At 41.5% G+C, this 16,052-nt stretch overlaps 1 protein-coding gene across 5 annotated transcripts in view; it reads left to right on the forward strand.

Annotated features, from left to right (window-relative positions):
• Positions 1 to 1,361: 1,361 nt before the first annotated feature.
• EPSTI1 (epithelial stromal interaction 1) overlaps positions 1,362 to 16,052 on the forward strand; it is a 104,174-nt gene continuing 89,483 nt past the window's right edge. For 3 of the 5 annotated variants that reach the window (XM_036831093.1, XM_036831095.1, XM_036831097.1), the window contains exon 1: positions 1,362 to 1,646. In XM_036831093.1, the coding sequence (XP_036686988.1) occupies positions 1,468 to 1,646 (179 nt within the window). In that variant the 5' untranslated portion in view covers positions 1,362 to 1,467. Of the gene's footprint in view, positions 1,647 to 14,125; positions 14,184 to 16,052 lie in introns of those variants that run through there. The other 2 variants (XM_036831094.1, XM_036831098.1) reach the window with 2 other exon arrangements.

The raw sequence follows: 16,052 nt of genomic DNA on the forward strand, positions 1-16,052 counted from the left end.
TCCTTCTTCTTGGTGAACCCCTTGACTTTTGTGGCTCATTCTCAAATGTCCCTTTTCTTTGAATTATTCGGAGGGCTAATCCCTACTTTCCCTGAACATCCAATAGCCTTACACATCTTCTTATTTCGCTTATCCCATGGTGGCATTAACGTTTGTTTACGCGTCTCCTAGAGTAGCGGTTGGGTGAGGGAAGAGCCTTCTTTTATCTTTGTGTAGCCAGCTACACACAGGACAGTGGTGATCATCGCAGCACACATCAGAGTCATCCAGGAGTTATTAAAAAATTGGATGCGGGGACTCACCCCCGGACCTATAGAATCTTGCAAATCCATATTTTAAACTACTCCCACACCATAGTTGAATTACTGCCCAATGTCTTGCACAGAGCAGGTATTTAATCAAAATTTCTTGAATGTCTGATCACTTAGCAGGGCTGCATAGAGAATCATCTCTGCCTTCCCCTCAGCTTGCTGCTCCAGTTCTGCTTTTTCTTTCACTTTTGATTTCACTTTCCATTTCCTTTAACTTGGAAGTACTTGGCAGGGGCTTCCCTGGGCTTCCCTGGTGGCACAGTGGTTAAGAATCCCCCTGCCAGTGCAGAGGACACGGGTTGGAGCCCTGGTCTGGGAAGATCCCACATGCCACGGAGCAACTAAGCCCGTGCACCACAACTACTGAGCCTGCGTGCTGCAACTAATGAAGCCCACGCGCCGAGAGCCCGTGCTCCACAACAAGAGAAGCCACCATAATGAGAAGCCTGAGAACCGCAACAAAGAGTAGCCCCTGCTTGCTGCAACTAGAGAAAGCCCGCGCGCAGCAATGAAGACCCAACGGCAGCCAAATAAATAAATGAATAAATAAATAAATAAATAAAATTTAAAAAAAAGAAAGTACTTGGCAAAAACCAAACAGTCAAAACTGATAAAAGGCCAAATTTTGTTTAGATGATTTTAATTATTGACCTAATCTCTGGAACCTGAAGGTTAATATATTGTTCACAGTCTCAAATATCCTGCAGGAACCTCAAATTAGGGTGACCTGTTAAATAGTCCTAAAGTGTCTTTCAGGATTTCAGTTACCTGGTGGCTACTTCCTACTCCCCGCTTGCATGAGGTGTCCGTGATTCATCATAGATAACGTTATCACCCTTTAAGGTGGTTGTGAGACCTCAAACCAACTCACCTGTATGTAGCCGGCCAGGCGCGCTCCATTCAACATCCCCGGCGGGGCGGGGCGGCGCGGCCGGCGCTGTCACCTGCGATCAGGTCGGAGGGCGCCAGGGAGGAGCAAGGTCGGGGAAGTCCTGGGGGGCGGGGCAGCCCGCGGCTGGTGGCGAGAATCGAAACTCAGCTGCTGAAACCGCCGTTCTCGCTCTTCGGAAACGCATCTCGAGACCCGCGAAGCGTCCCAGCTCGGCCCTCACCCTTCCCGCAGCGGCGGCGGCCCGGGCCCCGCGGGCTCTGAACCATGTACACCCGCACTGGGGTGCAGGGCTCCGGGGTCGGAGCCCCCGCCGCCTCCCGCCCGGCCCGGGACCCCCCTGCGTGGCGCGGGGAGCTGGGCCCGCCGCAGGGCCCCAGGCGGGGTTTGGAGGAGGCTCCCGAGAGCCCTTCGCGGGAGAGCCGGGAGCACGCGGGCCGGAGGTTGTAAGTATTTAATCACCTGTCCTGCGGGGCGGAAGCCCAACCCCAAACAAGCCCCCAGGTTCTTCTCAGATCACTGAAGTTTGAACCCCAGGGGCCCCATTACAGGGTCTCTAAGAAAATGAAGGCTCGTTTGTCTAAACAATAGCATCCATGAATTACCTTATAAATTGAGTGTGCCGGTCCGGGATCCTTACTGAACATCTGAGCCCCCGTTCCCTCTGAGGACACTACTTTCCTGATTCTTGTGACTGGCTACAGGGCTAGGCTACTACTGGGTGTGTAGTAACTGCCTAGGCTTCTTACTGATTTTCCAGGTATCTCCAGAACTCATGCTAGTATGAAAATATTTTTTTCCCTTCCTATCTTAAGAAAACTGATGCCCTAAATAGTATCTTCACATCAGCTGGGAGGGTAAGGGTGAAGAGGGAATGTGTTATGGGGTAGAAATGCAAATGCTGCCTCTAGGAGCCTGTATTCCAACAAAACTCCCGGATAAAGTAGCATCTTAGGACCAGAGGACTGCGCCGGAGAGGAAGTGAGTGGGTGCAGTGTTTCTTGCCGCGGGTGTTGATAAGTGCTCTACACAGGAACAGGTAGGTAGCCTTTATTCCTGGTCTTTGGTTCAGGGACTACAGTTACTATCCTGGAAATATTTATTATGAAAAGTGTCAGTGATCCTTTCCCACCAATGGAATGAGATGCTTTAACCCAACAGTAGGGTTTGTGAAGACATGACTGCTTTTGAAGTGCTGCTTCTGTGAACTGGAACTTTCCAGATGGTTTCATTTTCAGTTCCCCCTTTTCATCAACTTCTAGTTACATGAAAGACAAACGTTGGTTTCTAAGGAACAGTATATAACCTTATGCCCAATAAACAGATTTTCTTTCATCCCTTAACTTTTGAAAGAATTCGTAAGTACCAGGCTTTTTAATATTATTCAGCTTTGGGTTGCCCTTAGGTGGGGTGGGTGATCTGGGTGATTTCAATTAGAGATTGCTGCGTTTCTTCCCTACTCAGAATGCGGGGGGGGGGGGGGGCGCGGGGCGGGGCCGGGCGGAGCGGAATTCCCCAGCGGTCCAGTGGTTAGGACTCAGCGCGCTCACTGCTAGGGCGGGTTCAAGTTTGATCCCTGGTGGGGAACTAAGATCCTGCAAGCCGAGCGGTGCAGCCCGAAGAAAAAGGGGGGGATATCTGGTCATAATGGAAGTCCTTTAATTCTGAGTAATCTACATCTCTGTAAGCTGTAGCATTTGATGTAACAGAGGTCACGGATGTATGGTTTCACGTTGATGATAAATACACTCTATGTGCCTTTTTTTCTATTTTAAAGATCTACTTAGACATAATCATTTAATTGCAAGCTCATAACATCTCAAACATTAGCAGTTGCATCTGTCTGTTTTCTTACTTGTAAATTAATTGTAAATTACCCCAGAATCTTACTGGACTAAATTACTCAGAAAGGGGCAGTTTTCTAATTAATTTTCCAGGCCTCAGTATCTGATGACCTCACTACATTTTGTGATTTCTAATTTGCCAGTAGACCATTAGAGAATACATGGGTGAGTTCACTTGTGTTTCACAGAACTCATTATTTTCATGTGAACCAGTTGCAATAAGCAGAACATTATAAGATACATTTCCTTTTAGGTATATAACAAGTAAGATCCTGTATGGACCACTCTGAATTCTTCTTACATCTCCATTAGTCACTTATATCTACTGTTTATTCTTGCTTGTCTCCTTTAATGGAAGCAGGAAACCAAGGAAAATTGTTGAATGGCAAATAACATCTCAGTAAAATTGACCAAAAAATGCCATTAAGATTTGATTTATTTTCTTGGAGAGAAATTAGAAGCATTTTCTGATAGAAAATTAAGAAAAAGGAAAGATAGAGGTAAGTGCTTAATTGTGAAACTTCACTTGTTCACTTGCAATATGAGCTTATTTATATGATAAAGGGTTGAACTTTGACCTTGTTTTGTGTGCATCCTTCCATTTATTCATTAGGGAAGCCCCAACGTGGGAAAAGGAGCAGGAGCTTTGATGCCAGGAAGACTTGGGTTCAAGTTCTGATTCTGCCATTACTTACGCTCTGAATTTCAACTACTTTATGTCTCAGTGTCCTCATTAGGTGAAGTGAGATAATACCAACCTCTCAGGGTCTGTGTATGTGTGTGTCTGTGTATGCATAAAACAATTTCATGCCTGGCAGAAAGCAAGTATCCAGTAAATGTTGGGTGCTGATAGCCTTGAATTCATTTAACAAATGTTTATTGACCAAGTACTGTGCTGTCACCCTGAAGTGTTTATGCCTTGTAAAAACACACTGATTTAAAACGCTGACTTACATATAAATATAAAGAGACTTTAAGGCAAGTTGTTAGAATGATTCCTGAGGACCTCTAATAGACTCTAAGGCAAGGCTGAGCCCTTAACTATATTTGGATTTAAGTAAAGTGTTTACTAATAAATATTGGATTTCCTAATTATTTTCAGTTCGTGATTTTATCTTGTCCTTAAATATCGTAAGCTATTTATACAGATTTAAAGAGAAAAAAAGTTCACACAAACTTCTAATCCAGAGTAATCCTTTACCCTTCCCCCAAACTCTAGATAAATATAAGACTAAGGCATGGGTTTTTCTGGAAGGAAATTTTACCTCATTTTACCTAATTCTGGGCAAAAGGCTCTTGCCTATGATAGTAATACAGGCAAGGTTCACTTTGTTCAGATACTTGTGTATAACCGTACCTAGAGGTGGTCCTTTAGCTTGATGCTGTTAGAAGGAAATATAAAGATATTCTGAAAATGAACCCATAATGTGGAATTTTACTATACAGTTAACTTTAACATAATTTGTATATAAACTCAGTTTACCTTAAACATATTCGTGGCCAACTTTATAGCAAAAACTGTAGAGACTTAAAGATTAGCAATAATAATGGCAAGCACTTATGTATTTAACTTATGTTTGTTAAAGTGCATTACATATGTTAACTCTTTTTTAAAAATTTATTTATTATTTATTTTTGGCTGCATTGGGTCTTTGTTGCCATGCGCGGGCTTCCTCTAGTTGCAGTGAGCGGGGGCTGCTCTTTGTTGCGGTGCGTGGGCTTCTCATTGCGGTGGCTTCTCTTGTTGTGGAGCGCGGGCTTCAGTAGTTGCAGCACGTGGGCTCAGTAGTTGTGGCTCGCGGGCTCTAGAGCGCAGGCTCAGTAGTTGTGGCGCAGGGGCTTAGTTGCTCTGCGGCATGTGGGATCTTCCCGGACCAGGGCTCGAACCCGTGTCCTCTGCACTGGCAAGCGGATTCTTAACCACTGTGCCACCAGGGAAGCCCCAAACATATGTTAACTCTTTGAATCTTTACAACAACCCTATAAAAAGAGAGGGTTTCTAGCTCTGGATATTTAATTAGAAATACAGGAAAAAATAACTACTCAACAAAAGACAAGTCCTTGTGTAGCTTACAGTCTAATGATGGGGCAGACAGATAATTACATGAGTAACTCTTTATATGCACTGTGAAGGAAAGCCAGGGCCTGAGTTAGTCTTGGGAGCAGGAAAAGTGTTCCCAAGAGGTGATGTTTGAACTGTGATCTATAGGATAATTAGGAGTTGTGGTTTTTTTTGTTTTTTGTTTTGTTTTTTTCTGACAAATATGTTGTTGCAACACCAATTATCTATAATTCAATTCAGTTCTGACACTACTCACAGCTGCTGCAGATGCCACAAGTTAAGGGCTCAGTCCCACAAGCCTGCTCCCACTTTAGGAGTAAGCCACAAGGGGGGCCCCAGTCTCCCCACATCTCTGACTACAAATTTGGGGGTTCCCATGACCTCCCCCCGTGCCCAGGTTTGATAATTCACTAGAATGACTCCCAGAACTCATGGAAACCACTATACTTACAATTACAGTTTTATTATAAAGGATACAGCCCTGGAACAGCCAACTGGAAGATATGGGGAGGGGGGTTGCACAGTGTTTCCATACCCTTTCTGGGTGGGTCACCCTCCTAGCACCTGGATGTCTTCACTAATTTGGAAGCTCCCCAAACCTCATTGTTTGAGGATTTTTATTTAGGCTTCATCACGTAGGCATAATTGATTAAATTGTTGGGCCTTGGTGACTGAACTCAATCACCAGCCCCTCTCCCCTTCCCAGAGCTGGGGGAGAGGTGGACCTGAAAGTTCGAACCCTCTAATCACATGGTTGTTTTTTATGGCAAACAGCTCCCATCCCGAAGCTATCTAGGGCCCCCACCAGGAATCATCTCTTTAGCATATAATTGACATTCTCTCTCTTTTTTTTTTTTTTTGGCTGTGTTGGGTCTTCGTTGCTGCGTGCGGGCTTTCTCTAGTTGCGGTGAGAGAGGGCTACTCTTCGTTGCGGTGCGCGGGCTTCTCATTGCGGTGGCTTCTCTTGTTGTGGAGCACGGGCTCTAGGCATGGGAGCTTCAGTAGTTGTGGCACGCGGGCTCAGTAGTTGTGGCTCGAGGGCTCTAGAGCACAGGCTCAGTAGTTGTGGTGCACGGGCTTAGTTGCTCCGCGGCATGTGGAATCTTCCCGAACCAGGGATCAAACCCGTGTCCCCTCCATTGGCAGGTGGATTCTTAACCACTGTGCCACCGGAGAAGTCCTGACATTCTTATAACTTAGAATTCCGAGGATTTTAAGGAGCTCTGAGCCAGGAGCCAGGGACAATGATTGAATACTTAAACTTTATTATACCACGGTAGTTTAAATAGCCTCTATGACAGTCAGGGAAGCTTGCTATTCAGATCTTCAAAAGACTTTACTGTGGGGAGCACAGTTCAACTGCCAGCTCTAGTTGCCATCCTTTTGAATCCATTGTATCCTTTGCTCTGAGAGCACACTTATTCTGCACTCTTCCCACCAGTGTCTGAGCATTCCAGGTGGGACTCCTTTATGGGGCAACTTTTGCCAGAAGACTCCCCATTGACCTATCCAAGATTTTCTCAGAACCGTATACCAGTCTGAGGCTCTTCCTACTCAATCCTCCCTCTCTCCTTTCACAGGTGTCAGACCTGCTCATGTTCTTAAGGCTTTCCCTGCCTACTGCTGCTTGCTTACCTTTTATCCTTCACAAGCCTTCCTCCCAGTAAATCTCTTGCTTGTCTAATCTCATCTTGATGTCTACTCCTTGGAGGACCCAAACTGACACAGCCTTTAAGATACACCATACCCCTGACAATAGCAGCTTAGACACCACGGCTGTTGGAGTGCTTATGTCCTGGGGAAACCCACTCCTTTTCCTTATTTCCTCCCTTGGGGCTCAGGGGACATTCGCTAGTTTCCTTTCTCTAACTTCAATACTTTGCCCAATTTGTTGTGCTCCAGGGAAGAAATTAACCCTGGTAACTGATACATTTGTTTCCCCTTCATCCTCAAACTCTCAAGGGAGAGCAAGGGAGAATAAAGAATGACTTGGTAAGCCCACTTATTAATGGCCAATTCCTGATTTTTCTCTCTTAAAGAACCCTGTGTTATTTTAGTATTAAACATTTCGTAAATGTAAGATGAGATATAAGATGGGATAGATGATAACACAGTCATTAAGTTATAGCATTAGTTCCATTTTTATAAACATCACTATTTAATCATTGTTGAGTATACTCTTAATCCTGATGTATAATTTATACCCAAGACAGACCATCAAAAACTTCTTAAGTCATTCTTGACTCAGCTCATTTGAATCTGAACTAGCCACATAAAATAGTCTTAAATGAAGTGCAAGTTTTTACAAACTTATGAGAGCCTACAGGAACTGCTTTCACTATTTTTTCTTCACTGCAAATGCCCCAGATTTCTCTTCTGTCTCCTCTTATGACTGTGAGAAAATCAGCTTTTTGCCTGTAGTTGTTAAATGGCATGAAAGCATCAGGCTATTACCCCTCCTTGGAGATGGAGAAATGAATAATGCCTGAGTTCCTTTTAGTGCTCTGAAATAATGGTACCTAGGAAGAGAAAAATCTATGATTGATTCTAATGAGTGATCTTCTTGATGGCTCAATATAGATAGCGATTCATTAGGGAACTATTTAACTCAATCTCCAGGCAAGGCTCGTAGGCATTCAGAAAGTTTGTAAAACAACGGACAGTATTTAACTCAATGATAATTTTATGACTCAGTGAGCTGGGTAGGTGTCTCTATGACCAGATTCTACTACCAAACTAATCAGTAGAGCTCTGCCTATTTGACTGCTTTTAGGTCTTGTGCTCTTTGGAAGCCTCTGTTTGACTGCTTTTAGGATTGAGAAATGTGACAAAGCATTGCAATACTGTGGTAGCAGAAAGGAAATTAGTTATGACCTAGAACAGTTAAACCGGGTACTCCGAGGAACTAAAACAAAAATAACAATCAATAGCTCGAACTTTTATGTCTTGAACTTACAACCACGTGCTAGACCCTGTGCTACGCGCATCATATAATTCATTTTTCTCTTCACAATAAACACTTTGCCCCATTATAGTCGAAGAAACTGAGTCTTGAGAGAGTATATGATTTCCTAAGGTCTCATGGCTTTTTTTAGTCACAGAACCAGCCCTCAAACCTGAGTCTGTCTACCAAAGTCTGGATCCTGAACATGATGGAGCTGGAGGAGGGAGTGATAGTGCAGCTCGTGAATTTCCCATCAGTGGTCCTATTTTCACATCAAGAAAATAGAATTTCTATAGACTAAAGAGAGTGGTACTATAGAATCAGCAATGTGACATTTATTTACAGCTTTAAAATGATTTGGATAGAGAAGTAGTTTGTAGGAGCAAAGTTTCTGTGGCGATCCTGTTTTCTCTGCTGCTTTTCTTCATGACAGCTTGGTTGGCTTACATTAGAACAGCTTTCTCACTGTCACTGTTTCTGAGCAACCTAAACCACATACTGCCTTCCAGAGATCTTTCAGACTTCTGACCACAGCCTAAAGTTAGCAATGCATTTGACATTCATGACCTAGTACATGTATGGGTATATGTGAGTTTATGTATAAATGAAAATAAGGTCAGAAAACAATTCTCACCCTTACTATATGTGATGGACTTTGACATTTTCTATTCTTATTCATTAAAAATAAACCCATTAAGTTGATTTCATGGCCCATTAGTGGGTTACCACCTACAGTGTGAAAAGCAAAGCATTGTTCTTTGCATGGCAGAAGAGATTGTTGGAGTGGATGGAAAGAAAAGACATTTTGGTTTGATTAGGTCAAATTTACCTTTCTGTTTATACAGGAGGGGAGAAATTATGGTCCTGTTTAGGATGAATTTCCAACTTTTCTGCACTAGATTCCACTCCTTAATATGGTATGCCTTTGAATTCTGCTAAGTCTTGGGGAGCAATCATTTTTGTTCAAATACAATATCAAAAATGAGTGGGCATTTCTCAAAAAGTCTGACACTGAAACAGTGAAACAATAAATCAACGGGATGATGAAAGCTTGAAAACACATAAAACCTATAATAATCGGTAGAAGCATAGCAGAAATGAGAAAAAAGAAACTTAGTTCAATTACACAGTAAGATTACTTACTTCAAAGTCAGTAGAATACTGTAAGGTTATACTATTGTTAAGGTTAATTGCATCTATGCAGAATGTATTTGAATCTGAAACAAAACCTTAACAGGAAAAAAATCATCAAAGGGAGAAGACTGCATTTGAAGGGTCTGTTCTATGTCAGAGAATCAGGCAATGTTGGTTCCTTTGTTCTGTAATGTTTGTAATTCATGCCCCCCCCCACCATGAACACTTAAAAGGCAATTTATTAAAGTCCTGTAGAAAAACTAAAGACGTTTCCCATCATTAAAACTCAAGAGCTGGTATTGCCCAGTGTTTGTTTTGCTAGGGAACCAGTGAGAGCGGAAATCCTGTGCTACCTAGTCCTGTAAGAAAATCTGAACCCCTGATTTAAGAAATCTTTATTTTAAATATTTTCTCATTTAATACTCCTTGGAATATTTTTTCATGGTTGTAAAAGTAAAGTCATATCTGCTTGTTATAAAAATCTAAACATTACATTGGGAATTCCCTGGCGGTCCAGTGGTTAGGACTGAGCACTTTCACTGCCGTAGCCCAGGTTCAATTCCTGGTCGGAGAACTAAGATCCCACAAACCATGCAGCGCGGCCAAAAAACCCAAAAAACTAAACATTACAAAACTAATATAGAAAGGAAAAGTCCCCTGCAATTCAGATCCTTAGAAATAAACACTTCAAGCTGTTTGATACAAGGACCTCTTTATCTTTAAAGTGTAAGTTGTTCTTTTTGACTTTTAATCCAAGTAGAAAGACTTAGAGCCATTATGCCCTTCAATTTCTACTGCTAATAGAAGGTGACAATAATAATAAGTGTCTTATACATAATATGTTATATATAATTATTATAATAAAATAGATATCTCCAAATAGGTGTCTTAAGCATAGGTGGCTTTGTTTCTCTCCTATAAAGTAAGTCTGAAGGTAGGTAGTCTGGGGCTGATATAGTACAAATAATAGGCAATCATAATAGAACATTTGTTATTTCCTAGCCTTGTTCTAAGCACTTCGTACACTAAGAGATAGATATTTGTTATCCCCATTTTACAGGTGAAAGAATAGAAAAACTAATTTGCTCAAAGTTATAGTTAGGAAGTAACAGAATTAGGGTTCAAAGCAGGGCAGTTTGGCAATAGATTACCACTAGTGTGGTAGTTTTACAGATTGCTTCTTTCTGCTCTGCTGTTTCTGGTGCATGTCTTACATATTCAAGTTGCCTCACTGACCAAGATGGTTGCTTGAGCACCAGCTTCCACTTCAACCTTCCAGGAAGGGGGGAGGGCAACAAAAAAGCTTTTCCTGTCCATCTGTCTATCTTCATTTAATGGAGCTTTCCTAGAAATCCTTCTCAATGGCTTCCCCTTATATCTCAATTTGCCAAACTTAATCACACAGTCATATTTGGCTATAAAGAAGGTTGGGGACTATAGTCTTAATGGAGCACATTGTTAACCTGAATAATATAGGAATGCTTTTAGTAAGGAGGTGGTGAGAATGAATGGTTAGGTAGGCCAGCATCTATTCTGGTTTAGGAATTGAGGAGAGTCAAGCATAAGAGCAGAAATTAATCATATGATCAAACTGTCGCTGGAACTTTGGAAATGCAAATGGGATATCTAAGGAAGAAAATTTTAAATGTACTCCACATTCCTGTTCAGAGTATTAATTTTAGAGGACTGTTAAGGGTTTTCTTCTGGATAATGTTCTGTGCAATCTTTGTTTTATGCTTTGCACATCCTGCAGGATTGTTTATAATAGTGAACAATTGAAACAACTGAAATGGTTAAGTGTGTGGTTATAGTAATGGTGCATTGATGTTGTGAAATATTATGTAGCCATTTAATATTAAGCTTGTTACGTGCATAATTGGGAAAACCACTTATAAGTGAAAGCAGCATATAAAATTGGACTTAATATATGACTGCAACTGTGTAATATGTACAGAATATAGACTGAACTGAAATTAACCCAAATAACACTGTAATTGAGATCTCTGAGGAGTGGGGTTATGAGTGACTTTTAAATGTTTTAAAGATAATTTTCTGCATTTTCTTGTTTTTTTTTTTTTTTTTTAATTTTATTTATTTATTTCTTTATGGCTGTGCTGGGTCCTCGCTTCTGTGCGAGGGCCCCCCCCAGCCGCGGCAAGCGGGGGCCACCCTTCATCGCGGCGCGCGGGCCTCCCACCACCGCGGCCTCTCCCGCCGCGGAGCACAGGCTCCAGACGCGCAGGCCCAGCAATTGTGGCTCACGGGCCCAGCCGCTCCGCGGCACGCGGGATCCTCCCAGACCAGGGCTCGGACCCGTATCCCCTGCATTAGCAGGCAGATTCTCAACCACTGCGCCACCAGGTAAGCCCCCTTGCCTTGTTCTTATGTGAGCATATGTTTATTTCAAAATCAGGATGAATTTCGTTTTTAAATATTCTATGCAGATATTTAGATATAACTACTTTATGTCTCGCATTTCTAGTTTTCTCCTTTAAGTTATAGATGACCTTGAGGAGCAATGCTTAAGACATGTGGACATATGCAGAGCTTAGCCTAATGATAATAATAATAATAAGAGGAATAATAATAATAGAAAACGTATAACAATTTGATAAGTGTTTTTATGCAGATGCCAATTTTCTTATCACTAAGCCATTCTTAAATATTCTCTTGTTGGAAAAGATAGTCCTCCTTGGGCCTCTTGCACTCTAGATGTCTTGCTGGGTATGCCAAGATTGCGTACCTGACTACTCTAACCTGGACTATTTCTTAGGGTTGTTGTGTAGCTGGGAACCTTGAGAGATGAGGTACTTTCTCCCCAGAACAAAGACCAGGCTTGCTTACTATCTGCTATAAAAATGGTGGATTCCACAATTCAGGGTTCCTCGGCTGCAATGCAAACACAGTGTGTGTGCAGCACTCATCATGTTGACTTGGAGCCAGAGAGAACAGACATAAATATGCTGGTGCCATGCCATGAGTGATGAAGTCCACGTCTTCTACCAGCATCCATGAAACAGTAACAGCCTAACTATTAGGCTAACTTTAGCTTGCAAGTAGGTTCAAATCACATCCCAGACCTGACATCTCTATGTTCTGAAAATATGAATTCCTTGTAGTTACTTTTACTGAGGAAGCAATTTAATACATTTTGCAAGTATACTTACCAATTGGTCCCCATCTCTACTTCCATCACTGGTTTTTGCCCTCATAACGATGGTGAGTCTCTCCGATATTATATTTCATATATATTCTTTGTATGTTTAGAGTGAATCTTGCTTCTTTTTTTAATAGATGAACTTATTTTTATTTATTTATTTATTTTTGGGGGGAGATTGCGATTGACACATATACACTATTTTTAATTTATTTAATTTATTTATTTTTGGCTGTGTTGGGTCTTTGTTGCTGTGCGGGCTTTCTCTAGTTGCGGTGAGCAGGGGCTACTTTTCGTTGCAGTGCACAGGCTTCTCTTTGCGGTGCCTTGTCTTGTTGCAGAGCACGGGCTATAGGCGCTGGGGCTTCACTAGTTTTGGCATGCGGGCTCAGTAGTTGTGGCTCTCGGGCTCTAGAACGCAGGCTCAGTAGTTGTGGCACATGGGTTTAGTTGCTCCGCGGCATGTGGGATCTTCCTGGACCAGGGCTCGAACCCGTGTCCCCTGCACTGGGAGGCAGATTCTTAACCACTGCACCACCAGGGAAGCCCTCTTGCTTCTTTTTTCATAGCTTTTATCATTTACGTGTATATGTGTTTTAAGTGAAGAAGCACAACATCTTTCAGGTCTATCCTGTATGATTGTGCCAGTTGGTAACTATACAGACTTGCCTGGCTAAGGTAGTAATTTGAAGCTGAAATACATACCAAATCATTTGCCTTAGTGTGGGGTTACCTCCACCTGGCAGAAGGGGCACTTTTTTCTAATTTGCATAAATTTACCACCTCTCACTAAGCCGTGGGCCTATGTGAGGATCCTGGGATGGCTATGTGTGTGTGTGTGTGTGTGTGTGTGTGTGTAACAAAGGCCCTCTGGGCATCTATTCCGCCCTCCAACAGAAGCTGTGAGTTATAGAACTCACCAGCTTCACATCAGTCTCTTGGGTTTGCAAACTATGTCTGGGGCTCTGCAGGCTTTGAGACCAAAGAGAGTTCATTAGTCCTTCCACACCAGAGATGTGGAATGCAGGATCAGGGCTGGTGTGACGGGCTTAGGGGACAAGGATGATTTACTCAGTCTGATCTTGGTATTTTTTTTTCTTAGGAATATAGTCTGTTTATAAAAGAAGTTTTGCAAACCTGAATGCCTCATAAGGTTTGATTCACGTTGGTTAAAAACAGTAAGCTTCAGAGTCCTATGTTGAAGACCATATTAAAAAAGCAATATAGAAAAACATACCTAGAATCTAAATCTCTATCCAGTGTCTTTGATTAACCAGAAATTTTCCTTTGTTTCAATTTCACCCAAGGATAAGATTTTCTTGAACTATGAAAACCTCAAACCAATTTTTTGTAGGACAGTAGACTTTATGTGTCGACTATTCTGCTTGAAATTATCTGTTTGTCACTTAATCTCTTTCTGAATTTTTGCTCTTGAGTACATTTCTTTTTTACTCAAACCAGTGTTGTTCCTAATTAGAAATTTAAATTACATCTGCTGCAGTTTGTACACACCAGGATATATTTATGTAATACTTTTAGCCAGCCAAGATATTTTTCATGACTCCAACATACCATTTTTTTCATAGAGTGCTTATTGATGAGACCTTATAAAAATGCGCAAGAATGTGCACAGAGAGGCAGTTGTGTAGCTCAGGAGAGACCTCACAAGGAAGAGATTTCTTAAATATATATATTTAAGAAATATATGGTACAGAAAAGCACTTCTCCCTCTGTCTTAATGCTGTTCTTTATACGTTCTCCCTTAGTATATCTCATGGATGTGTGCTGTTGGAAAGTGAAAATAATCTTACAAATGGAGATATTTCATTAAATTTCAATGAGGTAATTAAGGAAACTCATTTTCAAAGATATACATTTATTTCAGTGGCTTGAATGTTGCTTCATCAGGAAATGACCAGAATACTAAATACAGGTAGGTTGGGCTTGTCTCCATCAGTAGCTTTGAGAGTCAGGCTGTTGAAAGGGATGACATGGAGGTTAAAACAGCAGAGGCCCTTGCTGTGTGTGGAAACTAATTGGCTGAAAACATGAATAAGTTATACTTGTTATTCATGTCAAGGAAAAGCTAAGAGAGAAGGGATGAATATTTGTATCTACCCAGGCATTATGCTCTGCCACAGGATATTAAAAAATAAAAAGCCGATATTTAGACTTAAGCTCCTCTTCCTATAGGAAGGAAGAGGAATAGAGGCTCCATTACTTGGCAATGCTTTCTTCTGAATATTATATTTCAGATTTGACATTTTCAGCCAATAAAATATTGCTCAGAAGGTTGCTAAGGAATTCTCTAACATAAAACATTTATTACTGGGACCACTGTCCTTGAGCCTGGGGTTATGTTTGAATATTTTCGATTAAAAGCCTCTGATTTCAAGGCTAGAAAATTCTCCCCCTTTTTTCATGGCCCTGTATTGTCTGGGTACTTGTCGGCTACACATGTTGGCCATAGATTGACAACAGTCCTATTCCTAAGGCTAAAGATTCTAGTGTGATATTGTCACACTTAAACCTAATCAGATTAGATACTGTAGAATAAAATCTTTTACAAACTGTTTTTTCTTTTCAAACCTTTCCTGATATTTTCATAAGAGAGATTTATGGAACTTGGAAAATTCTCTATGAAGCTTCTCTTAGTAAAGTGCTAGCACAGAAACCCTTTTTGCCACTTGAGATCCTATCCTTTAAGCCTCAACTTGGTATTCTTCTCTGAAAATTTCTACTCCTCTGGGGTCTCACTGACTCCCCTCCACCTTGCATCTCTGACTACTTCCATCATCCCACTTTGAGGCTTGTTTGAATATCCTTGTGGTCTGCTCTGGTGGTTTCATGAATTGTTCCTAATTAAAGTGTAAGCTCTGTTAAAGGGGTTGGTGTCTGTTTTTTTGGTATCTCCCCTCATTCCTCATAAGCCACTAACATAACAAGTCCATAATGGGTGCTTGGCTAAGTAGATTTACTTTGTTTGGAAGTCTATCAAGAGGCCGAAGTTAAGGACAGTCATATTTTATGTTTTCTACATTGAGCTGAATACTTAGCTCCAGACACCCACCTGGTCTAAGTCAAAAGTGCTTGGTTTGAGTCTCAGTACTATTGCTTAATTAACCTCATGATCTTTGGCATATGATTTAACGTCTGTGTCTTTATCAATGATTTATTAATCCCTCAATTCCCTTTTAGTCCAAATGTTTGAAGACAGCTTGATTGATCTACAGCACTGGTTCTCAAAGTGTGGTCCCCAGATCAAGAATATCATCATCATCTGGGAACTGTTAAAAATGCAAGTTATAGATGCCCCCCGTCCCATACCTACTGAATCAGAAACTCAACATTTTACAAGCCCTCCAAGTGATTCTGATGCATGCTAAAGTTTAAGAACAACTGATTTGCAGTGTAGTCAAATCCCTGGTATGGTGAGAAGCTCCATACCACAATGTTAACGGACATTGATGATTCTGCAGTCATTTCATGGTTGGCATTTAAATCCAGTATCTCGTTTCATCTTTAAGCCTCTGAAGAATGGCTCACTATTGCATCATACTCAAGTTTGCAGGTACTACCCACAGAACTGTAGCTCCTAAGCTTCTATAAAGTGTGGACAATTGAGGAGTGAAAAATCTTTCTGAGGGTGAACAAAGAATATGCAGTGGACAGGGGATTAATTTCCAGCGGCTGCCTCCTAATTTTGTATTC

The sequence above is a fragment of the Balaenoptera musculus genome, chromosome 18 (assembly GCF_009873245.2).
Source record: "Balaenoptera musculus isolate JJ_BM4_2016_0621 chromosome 18, mBalMus1.pri.v3, whole genome shotgun sequence".
NCBI lineage: Eukaryota > Metazoa > Chordata > Mammalia > Artiodactyla > Balaenopteridae > Balaenoptera > Balaenoptera musculus.